This window comes from Sander vitreus, chromosome 19, assembly GCF_031162955.1.
Source record: "Sander vitreus isolate 19-12246 chromosome 19, sanVit1, whole genome shotgun sequence".
Classification (NCBI taxonomy): Eukaryota; Metazoa; Chordata; class Actinopteri; order Perciformes; family Percidae; genus Sander; species Sander vitreus.
In genome coordinates this window covers 5,227,346-5,244,269 of record NC_135873.1, presented here as the reverse complement: position 1 = coordinate 5,244,269, position 16,924 = coordinate 5,227,346, and the positions used below count along the sequence as shown (strand labels likewise).

General features: G+C 39.8%; 4 protein-coding genes across 10 annotated transcripts in view; 2 read left to right on the top strand and 2 right to left on the bottom strand.

The window, feature by feature from the left end:
- Window positions 1–2,068, top strand: part of aadat (aminoadipate aminotransferase) — an 8,820-nt gene extending 6,752 nt beyond the window's left edge. For both annotated transcript variants that reach the window (XM_078276438.1, XM_078276437.1), the window contains exons 12-14: window positions 572–678; window positions 1,478–1,579; window positions 1,694–2,068. In XM_078276438.1, coding sequence (XP_078132564.1) covers window positions 572–678; window positions 1,478–1,579; window positions 1,694–1,735 — 251 coding nt within the window. In that variant the 3' untranslated portion in view covers window positions 1,736–2,068. The remainder of the gene's footprint in view (window positions 1–571; window positions 679–1,477; window positions 1,580–1,693) is intronic.
- LOC144534489 (uncharacterized) overlaps window positions 1–9,054 on the bottom strand; it is an 11,416-nt gene extending 2,362 nt beyond the window's left edge. The window contains exons 1-2 of one of the 5 annotated variants that reach the window (XR_013503555.1): window positions 8,744–8,973; window positions 4,078–4,179 (exon numbers count right to left, since the gene is read on the bottom strand). Coding sequence is in view for 2 of the 5 variants with exons in the window: in XM_078276444.1 (XP_078132570.1) it covers window positions 4,078–4,179; window positions 7,995–8,096 (204 nt within the window). In the remaining 3 variants the exon portion in view is untranslated. Of the gene's footprint in view, window positions 1–4,077; window positions 4,180–4,717; window positions 4,809–5,149; window positions 5,599–7,994 lie in introns of those variants that run through there. The other 4 variants (XR_013503557.1, XR_013503556.1, XM_078276444.1 and 1 more) reach the window with 4 other exon arrangements.
- mfap3l (microfibril associated protein 3 like) lies at window positions 4,805–16,319 on the top strand. Of its 2 annotated transcripts, none has more exons than XM_078276439.1 (3): window positions 4,805–4,900; window positions 6,643–7,048; window positions 11,572–16,319. In XM_078276439.1, exons 2-3 carry the CDS (start codon window positions 6,727–6,729, stop codon window positions 12,513–12,515), a joined length of 1,266 nt encoding a protein of 421 aa, XP_078132565.1. In that variant the 5' UTR covers window positions 4,805–4,900; window positions 6,643–6,726; the 3' UTR covers window positions 12,516–16,319. The 2 variants fall into 2 exon arrangements, with proteins under 2 accessions (XP_078132565.1, XP_078132566.1); XM_078276440.1 differs by lacking the exon at window positions 4,805–4,900 and adding an exon at window positions 4,983–5,080.
- Window positions 15,613–16,924, bottom strand: part of clcn3 (chloride channel 3) — a 37,787-nt gene continuing 36,475 nt past the window's right edge. Inside the window, exon 15 of the mRNA XM_078276447.1 lies at window positions 15,613–16,924. This exon is cut by the window's right edge and continues 1,332 nt beyond it. The gene's annotated coding sequence lies outside the window, so the exon portion shown is untranslated.

The window sequence follows — 16,924 nt, the reverse complement described above, 5'->3', positions numbered from 1 at the left end:
TTGTGAAAAAAAGTTGAACTACCAAAAGTTGCATTTTGGTGTGACATACTTGATGTAAACATAACGTACCTTTTAATATTCTTTTACTGAAATAAAAAATAGACACAAATCGAATTCTGTATCAAGACAGATCTGACATTTGTGGATAATATGGGTCCTGTCTGGACTGTCCGATCAGTAATACAAAAAGTGGCTGGCTGCAGTATTTACTGTTGCTAAAAGAAAAGCAGATTTTCTTAAGTAATTTACATTAATACAGACCCTCTGCATTATTATAATGCTGTATGGGCTGACTTAGCGCCTTAAAGGCGGAGAGGGAAAAAACTATTTCGGTAGCTGACTTATTTAGTTTTTGTATTGTCTGTTTTGTTCGTATTTATTTTACCTTTTCTCTAAGAAGTGACATTAGTGGTCTATACCATTCCCTGTTGTAAAAAAGCAAACATTTGTAGTGAAAGGTTTTCCGAGTCACATCAGTACAGTTTTCTTGGAGCCACCGCCTGCTAACCATTTGAGGAACTACGTGTGTGTGTGTGTGTGTGTGTGTGTGTGTGTGTGTGTGTGTGTGTAGATGTAGCAGAGTGGCACACCCCATCGGCAGGCATGTTCCTGTGGATTAAGCTAAAGGGCATAGCCGATACCCAACAGCTCATTATGAAGAAAGCCTTGGAGAAAGAGGTCAGCGCACAACTTGTTCCTATTGTATTTCTATTTAAACCCTCACATATTAATCTCTTTTTGTGATTTAATTAGGGAACGAAACCCAATTAACTCATATCTACTATACTCTAATATACCAATAGCAGGCATCTAGAATGCATTTTGGAGCTTTTTTCTGTCAGTTTGTGAGCAGATGTTTTGCACCAGGGGCAAGGCAGGTTTTGTTTCTGAATAGAGTGTAGGATGGTGCATGTAAAGTGTCCATTGTGAGCAATGTGAGTGGGTTTAGCAACTGAGCGCTTTCCCTCCCACACACACAGAACGTTTCTAAATTTGGCTGGTAAGCCATGTATAAACAAGAGTGGGTTACAGTCAGGCTTTTTCAAGGTCTGTACAGTGCGTCCAGACAGCAGATAGTAAAGACTGGCTCTGTCCAAAGGAAGAAAAGAAAAAACTCTATCTAATGAATTAACATGTTATGTTTAATTTGTTTAAACCTTATAAAATCAAAGTTTAAAAACTATTTGTGGATTATGTGTGGGACTGTTTTTGGCCAATTAAAAAATTTAATTTGTCTGGCTTTACAATTAGTTTAATATACATACGACTGCTGATAAAAATAAATTACTAAAAAAAAAAAAAACGAAAGGTTAGTGTTGTTCTCACAAAGAGGATTAATCAATATTTTATTATTATTTTCTCTAACTCTGACCTTGGATGCATGGAAACATCAGCTGTGTAGAAACTGGAAAACCAGACAAAAGCAATGTAAATATTAAGTAACATGAGTCATGTCTCTTTGTATGTGTGCTAAAAGGTACTGCTGGTTCCCGGAGGCGTCTTCATGATCAACAGTAGTGAACCCTGTCCCTATGTCAGAGCAGCCTTTTCTCTCTCCACACCAGAGCAGATTGATGAGGTACACACACACACACACACACACACACACACACACACACACACACACACACACACACACACACACACACACACACACACAATAATGACTAATCTCTTATATTTATTTTGACAGGCTTTCAGAAGACTCTCCTCTCTCATCAAAGAGGCTTTGTGATCAAACCCCTAATTTGTAAAAAAAAAAAACATATCTAAGCTTAAATATATTTTAATATAAGAGGCTTTGTGATCAAACCCCTAATTTGTAAAAAAAACATATCTAAGCTTAAATATATTTTAATATTGTGTAACCTCCCCTAACAAAAGAAGACACACAGCATGCATGTACTTGGTGCTGACCATTGAAAGCCATTTAGAGCAATGAATAATTATTAAAAAGAAAGAAAATACACTACAAGTTCATCATTTGTTACTCCGTTATTACACTACACAGTGAAGATGCCTTTTAGTTTTTAATGTATAAAAAAATAAAAGTTTTTTTATCATTCTGTATTTTGTCTTTTGAGTCTGTATGTTTGTGACTGCTGCTCCACTAAAACCTCAACACTGTAAATACAGTTACAAAAAATAGATTTCCCACCCCATTAGTAATAGAGAGACCACATAGCTTTTACCCCGTGGATACAACAGTTACACCACTTAATATCATTGTTTAGTGTATTAGTTGAATAGTCTGTGGTTATTGTGGCTCTAGGACACCTTACAACAAATGCATATAGATTGTGTAGCAACATTTCTGCTAAAGTGTGATGATGTTTTTTTAAATCGGCAACTTTTTCTCTCATTTTTCTCTCAAGTTTAGCAAAGCACAGCCAGCTATGAAATGTTGCTTTATCGCAATCTAGCAAGGCTCAATAGGTTTGTTTTGGAAATGTGTAATTTCAAAAAGGTGGTACAAAAGTCCTCCTAAACATGAACTCTTCCTGCACTTGACTGGACAAATTCATCTTTTAGTTGGGATGGGTTTTTTTCCTTTAAAAAGGGTAAAAACTCTAGTAACACTTTTAGTATCCAGAACAATTGTATTATGAGACCGACGCAAAGGTTGCACAGACGAAAGCCACACGTCCTTTTACAATAAAGTAGTTCTTAAAACTGCAAGTGTTGCAAGAGCATTTAACACAGTTTCCACTTCTTTGTTAACCTTTTTTTTTTTTTAAAGATTATTTTTTGGGCTTTTCCACCTTTAGTTTGACAGGACAGCTAGGTGAGAAAGGGGAGAAGACATGCAGGAAATCGTCACAGGTCAGATTCAAACCCTGGACCTTTGCGTCGAGGCATAAACCTCTCAGTACATCTGTGCCTGCTCTACCCACTGAGCCAACCCGGCCACTTCTTTGTTCACCTTTGAAGGTGTCTTTGCCTTTGCTTAAAAAAGTGTGTAACAAGTGGTGACTTATCTGGAAATGTTTTTATAAAATCAAAGCTATCATTTAATGCAGGTGCATAAGTTATGAAAACAAACGGGTTACATCACATCTAAACCAAAACATCTAGTCTAGTTTATTATTTATTATAAATTAATTTAAGCTATAATTTGGCTGTTTATTATTAGTCACAGAAGATAAAAGAAACATATTGGTGTTTGTATGTAGTAGGATTTTTGCCACCTATAAGTTAAAAACTGCATCAAATCCACCTAACATTTACTGTAAATTTTACAGTCTGACTTATGATTGAAGTAAACATTCAGCTGGTGCAGCAGGGTGCTGGGGTTTGACCCTCTATGTTTACTGATGACCTAAAGCAAAACCTGCATGTTCAGCGATCACGTAACAGTACCTTCTGACAACAATAGGGTTTGTGTGGTGGAAACTTTGTACAGACTGTCTCCCTGTTGTGTTAATATGTAGCACTTTGGGAGTAGGGTGACCAAGCTCTTGGAAGTGTTTGTGTAAAGCTAAAACATTAATCCGTAAAGGATAATGAGGTCAGATGGTCGGCTTAAAAATCTGGATTTTGCAACGCTTATTTACTGTGGAGAAAGGTATTGAAATTATCTCGTAAAAACTACAATTTCTCTCTCACACACACACATATTCCTTTAAATATCCATATTGCTATACATAGATGAAGCATTATTGATTTAGTTATTGACTGTCTGCTGAGGCCTTGAGTGTTGATTTCAGACTTTGTTCCTTCAAGGTCAGACAATTATCAATTCTGGCACATAAACAAACTGCCCAGATAACCCTGACTTGGTCTTTATTTAGAGGTGCTTCTGTCCAGCCTTTATTTCTTCCAGGAAATATTTTGTTTCAATGAGAAGTCTGCTGTTTCTTCCTGTTTTTTTATGCTCCTGATACTATTTTTTAAATTTTTTTTTTATCTGCTATCCACAACACTAAGTTTGCCTCAAACGTCTTTTCATTGTCCAACCTTTTAGCTTTAATTGATCATAAATGCTTAAGAAAATGGGTTTTCACTATAGTCATTGTATGCCATGTCTTAAAGAGGTCTACTACCTGTACCACAAAATTAAGTGTACTTGCACTTTACCTTTATGTGAGGAGTTTCCAAGTCCATTTGTAGTGTCTGATGGCAAACTGGGAAGCTTCCCAGACACTGCTGCTGTCTCCTCAAGGAAGCGTCAAGGCCAGGCTGCACAAACATACAACAGGAATACAAATGGGGGACAAATATAAGGACAACACAACATGTTGTGCTTAAGTAAGCCTCAATCTGTGTTGAGATTAATGCACTAATCAATTGTCAGTGGATCAAATGACTATGTGAAAGGGGTTGCTTGTAGGGGCAGGTACCTACAGGAAATCATCATCCAACTCCCTTGTTTTCAGCCTTATGGAGCATTTATGGCAGACTTTAAGAAGACAGACACCCCCAGGACTTGGTTAAGACCAAAATAGAACTAAAAAGAGAGTGAATATTGGACTTACAGTTACAGAAGCATTATTGTGTATCATGTGTCAGCATTGTGTTTGCAGCTTGTTCTGCTGCCCCTGAGTGTCAAGTCAATTACTGCATCTTTAAACATGGGCAAGGAAATAGCAGTGAAAGGGAAGCCTGTGACAACAACATCAAAAGTAATTTATTACATGTTAACTATCTGTTCAGAATTTAACTTTTTATTATTGTTTAAGTATTCTAAATCAATGTCTTATTGACGTTATTGCCCCACCTGCTCCGGCAATACCAAGCAACTGAGCGATGTTGTCACCCAGTCTATCCTGAAGCACCGCTAACGTCACTTGCTCGTCACGTAGCGGACGCGCGTAGACGGAGGATGATGGAGATGCGGTGAAATAGCTAACGACATATCATCGACTCTGGTGTTTACCACTAAACGGCGACAGACCAATATGTGAGTATGAAAGTGTTATTTATCAACTGGGAAACATAACATTAAATTGGGTTTAGTCAACGTTTAAGCTGCTGACGTCGACGCTGAGGTTGCAGTTTGGGCTTGCGTTGCGGCGACGTTACTGCATTTCTCGGCTTACATCCATACGCTCTCTACCGAGGATTCCGACTATTCTCTGAGGTAATATTTATTGTTAACTGTAGCACGTTAATTTATCTTTCGTTTTGTAAATATGAAAGAGCTAGCTACCTCACAACCGCTTGTTTGCTGATTGCAGTGGCACAGCTCTGGAAGGGTCTCGTGATGTAAAACAACCATCCAGCACATAGCCATGTCCCACGCCCTTGTTTTGTGGTGTTTAGCGTTTAAACGGCACCGTTTAAGGCGACGAAATCTTGAAATCAGTCGCACATATGATTAATATACAATTAACTATTGCATTCACGATCGGACAGAGCGCGTATTATCCGCCTGCTTGAACCGGCCGCCTCGAGTTGAAAAACTTCAGAGAGTGTATGAACGTATGACGCCATTTAACTTCAAAGCAAAATAACGGTTGGCTGAGATAGTTGCCTAGCAAGAATCACAAAAGACCCAATTGGTCTGATCGGGACGTCTTCAACAAGGTTAAAGCAGCGCAGTGCGCCTCGCGTTCTGCAACCTGCAAACGCGCTCGGTCCGATGCCATCTTCGGGGGCTGTACGTGTGGCACTGGCAAGGAATTGAAATAGCAAATAGACGGAGCCACACACAGCTCCGTTATGTTGTAGTGGGGCTTTGTTTTCACATTAATCAAGCAAATATGTGCTGTTTTAACACAGATAATAACGTTACAAATGATCTGTTTTAGTGTTATTGCAAGGTGTTAATACATATATATTTAATGTATTTCTACACGATGCAACTGCTTTTAACTGTGATACGTACATTATTAGCTAGCTAACGTTAGATTTGCCTTGATGAAACCCCTGACTAAATGCTAATATTTTGTAATTTTAGCTAACTGAATGAACATGACAAGTATGTTAGTAAAATGGTACAGGCTATTTGCCAACAATTTTTGTGTGTGCTAAGACTTGCTTATTTTGCTTCAAATATAAGCCGTTTTTTGTTTTTCATTTTTAAAGTGCTCCAAGACTTGTTCATCATTTTATTTTAATAATACAAAACAAAAAAACGGCAAGGAACTTAAGGCATTTGTGAAGTTGCAACCATCAGATTTTTTGTATTTTTGCTTAATAATTAACAAAATCAGTAATCATCAATAAAATAACCTTGGAGGGGGAAAAAAAAACTAAATATAGATAGTCGATTTATTTAATTAGGGATTAAAAGATGAGTCGATCAAATGACAATAAATCAACAACTATTTTGACAGTCAATAGTATAGGTCATTTTTCAAGCTGGTTCTAGCTTGAAAAATGTGAGGACTTACTGCTTCTCTCTGTTTTATATCATTGTAAATGTAATATCTTTGGATTTTGGAATGTCAGTTGAACAAAACAAGAAATTTGAAGACTTCACCTTGGCCTCTGGGAAATTGTGAGGGGCATTTTTCACTTGTAGGCTAAATGATTAATAATAATGATCATAACCATTAGGCGCAGTCCTGTAGTCATTTTAGGACTAGTTATAAAACAGCTTCCTTATCGGTCTGTTCCAGCTGCTGAGTGTCACAGACACAGTATGTTTTATCCTGCACCATCTCTGATTAACACGTCAATCACTTTCTTGTATTCTAGTGAGTTTTAAGTCACAGAACTGAATACCAAATTGCCTTCTACTATCAAGAGATAGCCAGCCTGCTGGATGGAGACCCAGGAGGAATGACAGAGTCTCCTTCCCCTTGGGTGACACACCGACAGCTCCAGAAAATGCACTGGGCCAGTGGATATGTTTTTCTGGTCCTGGCGTTCCTTATCGTCTCTCACACCACTGGGGCCTTATCTCTGGACGCGGATGGAAACCACACGGAACCCGGCAATGTGACAGACAGCGGATTTGTCCCAGTTGTATTCACAAAAGTGGGCCAGATAATTGCCCGTGAGGGGAAAAGCGCGCTGATTGATTGCAATGTCACCGGAGAGCCGTTCCCCACTGTTCAGTGGTTCAACTCCCATGGAAACCGTCTGGACACGGAGATGAATGGTGAGACAGATTGTACTGTTACTTTAAACCTGGCTTTCTGTTCTCTTTGTCACCAGCACTGCCCGTCACGTAATTATAATTTCATTAGAAGTGAATACAGAATAGTGTCAGGTTTATTATTTACTATGAATAAGGCTTTGCAAGTTAACAATTAGACATTCAGGTGCATTTATAAATTGTAGCAAGTTGGTTAGTTGTCAGTACACGGCAACATGCACGCTACAGGGTTTCCCCCTGGAAATGGTGTCACAGATGTGGTAGGTCACCTAGTTCCTTTATTTTGTAAATCGTCTGTCACTATGTTACTTGGGTATATTTATTGTAATACTGTACATTTTCTAGAAAATGGATTTAGAAACTGTTAATGAATAAAACTATCCAACCAATTCTGTTTTTGACTAATCCAGTGAATTAAATTACTGGCAAATAAAGAAACGTCATCAGATTGATGCAGAAGTCATTCTAAAATGAAAGTCTAATATTGCCATAAAGCAGTTTCTATATTATTTATTTTTTTATATATATATATATATATATATATATATATATATATATCTCTCACACTACATATTACCCTACCCTATCAACAGATATTTTATTTAGAGTTGGACGTCATTGGTATTACTGGTATACCTACTGTAGTACACAGATAATGTACCAAGGATACTCACATAGATATGGAAAACATTGCTGCTTCCCACTGGGAAATAGGACTGTAGCGTATCCTGATGCTTTGATGCACAGAAATCCACAGCCAGTGTCTTACATTGAAAACAATAGTCGCAATAGGTGTTTCAGTGCACATCATGCACCACTGGTGTGTTTCCTGTCAGGTACACAGAACACCAATCAGAGCAAGTGTTTAGGTAACACCTGTCTCTTTGAGGGGCAAGGAGAAGTGTTAAAAATGTTAGAGCTACAGTCAAAGAACAGTAAATCAACTCACCTTCTGGTTGAGTTTCTTAAAGGCCTGTGCTGGGTTATGAATGCAGCCGTTAGAGCTTATAAATTCAGAGTTTCCATCTGGATACTTGATGTGTGAAGGCATTACAGTTACAAGAAAATAAAGATACAATTATATTGTATACTCAAGGACATTCGGATGATAATGGCGGTTAACACTGTTTAACAGAAAAAAGGGAAGAATGAAAAGACAAGACAGTAACTGAAGATGTAGTACTGTGATGATTTTAGTCCTGGTTCCAGTCTGATATGACGTAGACGTTTCTTTCTGAATCTTTAGTCCTCATGTTCAGAAGTCAGGCCTTAAGTTCCTAAGGGGAATTTAGCTCAATTATTGGACATTTTGTCCGGCAGCAGTGATTATTTTCTTGCTGGGATTGGAGGTGTTCGCCAATTAGGTTAAGGAAATAATTCAGAAAGTTTTCACCATTGATTTTCATTCAAGCCGAGCCTCCACCGCTCGCGTTTGAATATTGTGATTCACCTAAGAGAAGGAATGCAAAGCGAGGAGTCATTTTGATGCTTCTCCAGAGCTAGCCTGTTGAAACCTGCCATCGGAGACGAGAGGCAGCATTGTTATTATGACCCACAAACCCAGAGCAGCGTCTGTACCATTACAGAGCTTCTCCCCCTGGGCTACGCACACAAATATAATTAGGGAGGGTTAGGGTTACCACAGCAGGCAGTACTTTACTCAGTAATAAACATGGGTTATTAACAGAGCAGTTTTACCAGCCTTGCTTGTTTCTTCTGCAGATGTCCATCTATTACTCAGGCTGCTTCTTTTTTCCCCCCTCCAAACTTGCTTGTAGTATTGGGCAGCACATCAATCGCATCCCATGATCTGGTGGTGGAGGTAAAATTAGAAATCTTGCTCTCGCATGAATAGGCGGATGGGCGGGACGCTGTTGTCAGCCAGGCTACATTTCCTGACCTGTCCTCCAGAGGATACCAGTGTGGGAAATTGATCGTGCTAGCAGTGGAGAAGGCAGCAGAAATGTTTTTATGCTCTCTTCCAGACTACAGATTTACAGACACCTTTCGTGACATCTGTCCATCTTTACTCCCACACAGTAGAGACAGCAGGTAGTTGAGGAGGAGTTGCAGTTTAATTCACTAAAATGTCGCTGCTTGTGGATAAATGCTTCTATGAGAGTCATCCTTAAGTGCCGGTTCAGGACGAAGCACAAACCTTACGGTATACAATTTTTTAGGAGCTGTTTTCAACCAAAGTTAGAAAACACTAATAACAGTTGACAGAACAGTCAACAGCCCTGTTAGCTTAGCATAAAGACTGAAAACAAGAAGAAACAGCTAGACTGGCTCTGTTTTAAGGTAACATACCAGCCCCTCTAAAGCTCACTAATTAACACATAATATCTTGTTTGTTTATTCCATACATAAACCAAAGTGTAAAAACAACTATTTGCAGTATTACTGGGGTTTTGGGTCTGTTTTGACTATTTATTGGCTCTGAACAGTTGCCACCATTAGGAAGTGCCAGCAGGCTGTTTCCCTGTTTCCAGTCTTTGTGCTAAGCTAAGCTAACCATCTGCTAGGGCTGCACGACATGACCTAAAATCAAATTGCACATTTGACCTTGATAACGATAAAAGAACGATAATTAATTACAATTAACGTTGTTCTAAATTCTCTTTTCTGAAGCCAAAATGTTTCCGGACGACGGACGCTGCAGGTTTTTTGCTCAGTTGACTCCGACTCGGTGTTATCCTCCATTATGCTGTCCACGAGGCTGACTGGTCCGGGCAAAGTCACGTGACTACACACGCGGTGGAATGTTTTTAAGGAGAAAGTAGGCCTATCAACAGGAATAAATTATCAAAATTATCGTCATAATAATACGTCGATAACAGCTTCAGAATTTCGATGTCGATACATTTTCGTCCAGCCCTACCATCTGCTGCCCTCTTGCTCCCTCAGCTTTATATTTAACAGGCAGGCATGAGAGTGGCATCAATCCACTTATATAACTCATCACCAGAAAGCAAATAAGCGCATTTTCCAAAATGTCCATCTATTCCTTTGAACTGCACAAAGGCCGTCACATCACCATATAGGTCGATTAGTTTATCAGTCAAGATAACCACAATACCTCGTTACTTTGATAAGAACTGATAACCAAAGCAAATAATGGATTTTCACCAAACATACTACAGCCAGGCGTCACACACAGATATAAACTTGTACATGTAGTCATGCTTGGATTTGAAAATATTAAAAACAACAAAGGTATGCATTCGACTATAAAGCACATATTTGATCCAGACACTCCAATAGATAGCATCAAAGGCTGACTTACTACAGGTGTCGACCGACCGCCGCTGCTGGTCACTGCAAGTTGTTCCAGCTTCTACCTGTGTCCATTTTACATTGTATTAAACATTTTCCAAAGGTTGTGGTTGCTAATGGACAGATGTTAACTCACTTTGCAACGGCCTCTGTTTGAAAGTTGTAGTGCGCTTTAACATTTGATAAAATTGCGACACTGGAAAATATTTTTTTTTGTAATTTGAGAGAACTTAACCACTCCAACATGTAAATAGAACTTTCCTGTTTTGATTACTCAAACCTCATGCAGAGCAGCCGCGCCACCTGTTTAAATATTGAAGGCATGGCAGGAATATGAAGGTCACTGCTTCTCTCCTGTCTAAACTCACAATCTGATATACATACACATCATGCACTAACATGGCACATACGGAACATAGAGTGGCTTTACATTTTAGAGCCAAAAGGCTGAGATGAGCACGGATGGAGGCTCATACATGATATCACAGTGCACGCTTCTGTTTTGAAGGACTGCTAGGTTTAACAGCACTTGAATTTTTTTCATTGATTTATAAATATTTGTGCCAAAACAGTGTGTTCTGTTGAGCTGTCAGACTCCATAAAAAAAAAAAGAGTTAGAACAGTGCAACGTAAGCAGATCTGAGGTAGCAAGTTCCTCTTAGAAAGCAGCAAACATCAGCTGCATTAACAGAGCAGAGGAGAGTTTACGGTTATATCACACAGGGAGGAGGAGGAACAGATGCATTAAGAGGATTTTCAGGGTTTCAAATTTGACCTCAGAGTGAGTTAGTAGGCCAACCACGTATTTAGTGGGTTATGTAGTGAGGTTGAGTGTTTTTAAAAGCAGGTAACAAAGTCAAATTTTTTACCACATGGTACCTTAAGTAATGGATTGGCTGTAGTATTTGTACTGCTCTGAGAATTTGTCAAAGAGTAGCTGGTTAAAACCTGTAGTTAAAGGTTTATTACAACTCATGTTTAATTTGTTATAGCATTGGCTATCAGTTATGATAATGATTGCATTCACCAAGTAATTCGTGAGATCTCAGAATGTGGAACATTCGCAAAAAATATGTCTATCGGGGAAAAAAAGTCAGACCCTCATACACATTGTAAACAGAAGAAAAAGAGCTACGAAAAAAAAAAAAAAAAGTTTTTATAAACCATAGTTTTCCTTTATTGATTTGTCCGGTTGTTTTTTGTTACGCAGTGTTTGATATATCATGACCTTCCTCCGTCTCTTTCTGCAGGTGATAAGTGGTGGCTGCTGGACACTGGTGTCCTAAACATCACCAGCATCGAGTTTGCAGACCGTGGAAAGTACACCTGCATGGCGTCCAACGTGCACGGCAGTTCCAACTGCACAGTGACGCTGCGAGTGATCTTCACCAACGGTGACATGGGCGTGTACTACATGGTGGTATGTCTGGTCACCTTCACCATCATTATGGCCCTGAACATCACACGCCTCTGCATGATGAGCAGCCACCTGAAGAAGACCGAGAAAGCCATCAACGAATTCTTCCGCACTGAGGGCGCCGAAAAGCTGCAGAAGGCCTTCGAGATAGCCAAGCGAATTCCCATCATCACCTCGGCCAAGACGCTGGAGCTGGCCAAGGTGACGCAGTTCAAGACCATGGAGTTTGCGCGGTACATCGAGGAGCTCGCTCGCAGCATCCCGCTGCCGCCACTCATCATGAATTGCCGCACCTTCATGGAGGAGATCCTGGAGGTGGTGGGCGTGGAGGAGATGAGGCACACCTTTGTCAGACAAGCGCCCGAGGGATGCCGCGACACAGTGAGCAGGGCCATCGGGCCGAGAGACATCTTCTCCATCCTGCAGGAGAGGGAGAGGGAGAGACAGCGAGTGCAGGAGAGGGAGCGCAGCGAATCCCCCGCCGCCGGCGACTCAGAGAACTCCTCAGTTCACGAGCAGCCGCAGCACATCGCCATCCAGGTGTCGGTCCACCCGCAGCAGCTCGCCATCGAGGGTTACTGCAGCATTGAAGAGCCACCTCAGCCGGAAGCCACACCGTCCTCGCCTCCCCCCTCCTCGCCCCCACCACTCGCTCCTCTTGAGCCCGAGGAGCAGCCTGAGGCCGAGGCAGAGCAGGACACCGACCAGGCTGCGCCCGAAGCGACAGACGCAAATGACACCCCTCCCTGCCAGGTGTTTTATGAGAGCCACGTGTGACGAGACAGGCAAACCCCCGGAGGAACAATGAATGATCCTGCTATGCATTGCCACTTGAAAATCAAGAAGAGGTCAACATGACATTTTTTATTTCCCATTTTGGAGTGAAACAATCACATTTTTATTTATGTTTTCTGGAGGGACAATCTCTTGAGACCTTTATAGACCGTTCTACTGACAATAAATCATGAGGAAATCATGAGAGTCACTCTAGACTTTCATGCTTGATTGTACACAGCAGGGGTAATCAATAATATTATTAATGTAATAAGCAGTGATTATAAAATGACATTTCCTGTGTTGAGATTTTTATAGCTCAGACTATTATTTAAAGAAATAGGGTACTCACAGGGGGTGGGGGGATGATTTTTTAGTGTTTAGTTTAGTGCTAGGGTTTTCATGACTAACTCCAGAAATCTGCCTCAAGCTGCTCTTCGTGCCGTTTTTCAAACCATGAAAGCTAAGCTTCCTTCATCCGCTCAAGAATTCACATCCAGCTACTGTTACAGCTGATCCGTTATTGTACAACGTCCTGCTCACCTAGAGATGCATGCTGGACTGAAAAAAAAAAAAAGAGTTTGGTCAACATTTCATGATTGTACAGCCTACTGTATTTCTACAAAAAAACAAACAAGTAAGCCAGTTAAATCCTTAAAATATGTGTATAGTAATTACCTGATTGGGTCACACACCTCTGGGTAGAGTGTTCGTCTGTTTCTTTTGAAATATTTTAGTATTATATTATTAGAGTATTATTACTACCCATTGTGGTGTGATTTTGTTAATCAGCTAGTTTAAGCCGTAAAAAACATTTTTTTGTTTCTATTCTAAAAAAATATCTCCTCAGTAGAGAAGAGTAGTTTCTTTTCCTCCGCCATGTGCTGTTTTAGGCTTTTTATTTCTGACCTGTTCTTAGCAATGTCTTGCTTCTGCAGATGCTTTACAGCACAGTTGCATTTCTGCTGCATGTGAGAGTGGACAGTGGGACTAAAATAACTCTTTTCTTTCTTCTTTTGCTTGGCTAACAGTCCAGTCTGTGGTGGAGATGAACTGGATGCTCTTCGGCTTTTGCTGGTGCTCTTGAGATGGCTTTTTTTTTGGTAGTGGAATAAAATAGATAAAAAAGTGCTGTGTAAAAAAACAAAAACAAAAAAAAAACATTGATTCCACAGTTTGGTCAGTTGTGTTTTTGTTTTCATCCCTCAGTCTCACACAAATAACTTTTTCAGCCTTTGTTCCCAAATGTCTGTTAAATCAGAAAAAAAGACACTACTCACAAACTGTCTGTACATCCATGAGTACACTGCAAACAAAACTACAAATAGCTAATATACTTTTAATGGTACCACTTTGCCAAAATGTAAACAAATATAGGCTAAAATAACATGACTTAAGTTGTAGCCTACAGCTCACTTAGCTCACCTATGTTCACTTTTGTCATTGGGCATGGAGCCATGGTTACAAGCTTGTGTCTCCTGATGTGACTAAGGTGAGGAGGAACTGAATCTGCTGACAGAACTGGAAACCTTCAGCCGTCTGTCTCGAAGAGCGAAGCCGTTTGTTTGAAAGAGTCAAATGGACTGAATTATCTAAACATAAGTGTCCTAAAAATGTAACGTTACACACTGACTTTGGACATGAAGCTAAAATGTCTGCTTTTAGAGTCTAGATGATCCTGGCACTACAATTTCTGATACAAAGTGTACACTGACAATTTCCACTATACCACATACACCCTGTTGAAAGTAATGCCATAAAATGAACAAAGATTATTTCCCAAACCTTTCTTTAACTATACCAACAACGATTTTTAATGTGTGAATTTTATATGGAATAAGGTGTGGCAATCCCATTTGTTTTTCTCATGAAGCAGAAGCAGTGGAGGCTTACTGAAGCCAGCAGGTTAACAAAAAAAGAAAAGTATCAGGTTCAGACCGAGCCATGAATGATTGATGTTCTGTAACAGGACACGACGAGAGGACATGGAGCAGTCCAACCCTCAGACACTCAGCCACTGTCATGTCTCTGAGCTACTTTTAAACTCTGAAAACTAAGTGAACTTTTTACAAAGGCTAGTCTGTGTTTGGGAAGTGTGAGGCTCCTATCACTTTCCCCCGGACTCGGTCCCAAACCTCTCCTAATCCTCTCCCACCCCTGGGTGCCAACAGTAAAGCCACTGTTAACACTAATGGTGATGCAGACAGACTGAAAAGACTAAAAACAAGAACAAAACCACATAGTGTGATGTACTGCATTTATGAATACAGAATGTGAACATTATAGAAACACCTTAGGACACAGGCGCTCTGCAGTAAAACTCATAGTCAATGACTGCTCTTACTTAATGTGAAGTATTTCCTTTAAAACTGGATTTTAAACTGTAAACCAATGAGCAGTTAGGAAGATAAAGGGTTTTTGATTTGAAAGAGGAGTGGAAGTTTGTTGCCCCCTACATGTGCAGGATGAGGTCACCATTAAAGATGTACTCCAGTGGTTAAGTATTGCATTTCCATAAAGTGACGGGACTTGTGAGAGGCCGATTACTGTTGGAGTACCAACCAAAATGTGTTTGTAGCACCGTGACTCAAAACTTGTCAGATTCTGAATCAGGTTTACGTATTCTTTTGATCAAATGTTTCCTGATTTAAGGCAGTTTTTATGCAGCCGATTGGTGTTGAGACAAATTTAACATTTGAGAACACAAGAGTTGACCGTCCTTAAAACAGCAGTCAGCACAATATGCACAGCACAAAAGGTCCCCTTACTCGCTTTTTCTGGAGCTTTTGATCACACAGTCAGTTATCATTGCACTTTTAAGACTTCTCATCCATGTGTGGATTCAGTTTTGAGCTCAACATTTCATTCTTGACCTTAGAAACAGCCGCAAACTATTTGCTAACGAAGACAGCAAAATCCGGTTAGAAGCGCCAAACAAGCAAGTGGGCCTCGAGTAGAACTAGTTTTGACAAAAGAAAAAAACCTGTCAAGAAATTATAATTTGTAAAGGGTAGAGAATCCAGAGTGAAATCAAGCTGTGGAGAAACTGTGTCAGGGAAAAAAATAAAAATAAAATAAGCACCAAGACCACCACCCTGTGTACCTTGAATCTTTTTGTTCCTTTTAATTTTAAACAAAATTTAATCTTTACATATTTTGTCTTAAATGTACAATCAAACAATCAATGTACTCATACGTAAAATTCTTCATAATGCACAACGCTATCGACACTAACCATAAATAAAAAAACAAAAAACATTGAGATCAGTATGAAATACAATGTTAGGCAACACCACTGGTTAACAAAGACGATGCTCTGCTGCCTGTCGACACACAGCAGGAGCAGTCGCTGCAACGGAAACAAGTATATGGGATGAACCCGACCTTCCTCTCACACACACACACACACACACACACACACACACACACACACACACAACTGCCGCCACTCTACAAGTAAAGTGCTACCGTTTGTCCCCGCTTCACCGTCCCTCCATCACTTCATTTCCCTTTATTGTTTGCGCTTCAAAAGGATCGTAACACGTTACATGTTCTAAGGACAAAATGGGAAAGGCAGGTGGGAGTAGCAGGTGTTACTTTTGGGTTTGGGGATGAAATACAGGTGTGGAGAGCCGGGAAACATTTGCCAGGCAGATGTAGCAAAACTGGACAAGCGAGATTGAGCACAACCTGCTATCAATAAAAGCAGTGTGCAGATGTAGCTGTATGCGTTTGTAGCTAATGGCAGTGGTTCTTCACGTGGGTCAAGAGATGATTGACAGGATATGACATGAGAATTAAGAGGGGGGGAAAAAAAAAAAAATAATTATAAAACTAATTTTGAGCTTGACAGTACATTTCTGACCTTGGAAATTAAGGTTCACTTTACTACTGGAATCACTGGTGTGTCTTATGTTGTGCTGGTGGGTTTGTGCAGCAAAAGTATTATAAAGCAGATATTTGCTGGTCCCAGATTCTAAAATGTGAGGATTTATAGCTTTACTCTGTTTTATATCATTATGATTCCAATAGGTTTGTGTTTTGGACTAGTGGCTGGACAAAACAAGCAATTTAGAGACATTAACTTGGGTTATTTAACCAAACTTGGGCTTGAGTAATACAAAAATAAAATCAAACGATTATTAGTTGTTTAGTGACCTTTTGTACTTGTTTTGATTTCCTGTATTTTGTCATTTTAAATCATGTTAAAAGTGTCAAAATGAACATCCCAACTGATCAGATGCCTCAACTCCCAGCCATCTGGCACACACTATCAACTGTTGGAAATAATATTTAATCAAAGTGTGATGTGGACAATGTGCAAATCTCTTTACATTTTGGTTAGTTTGTTTGTCTTTTCCAGGTGGACAATTAGGTTTTTACTGTGCACATTAGGTTCATGCTTCCAAAGA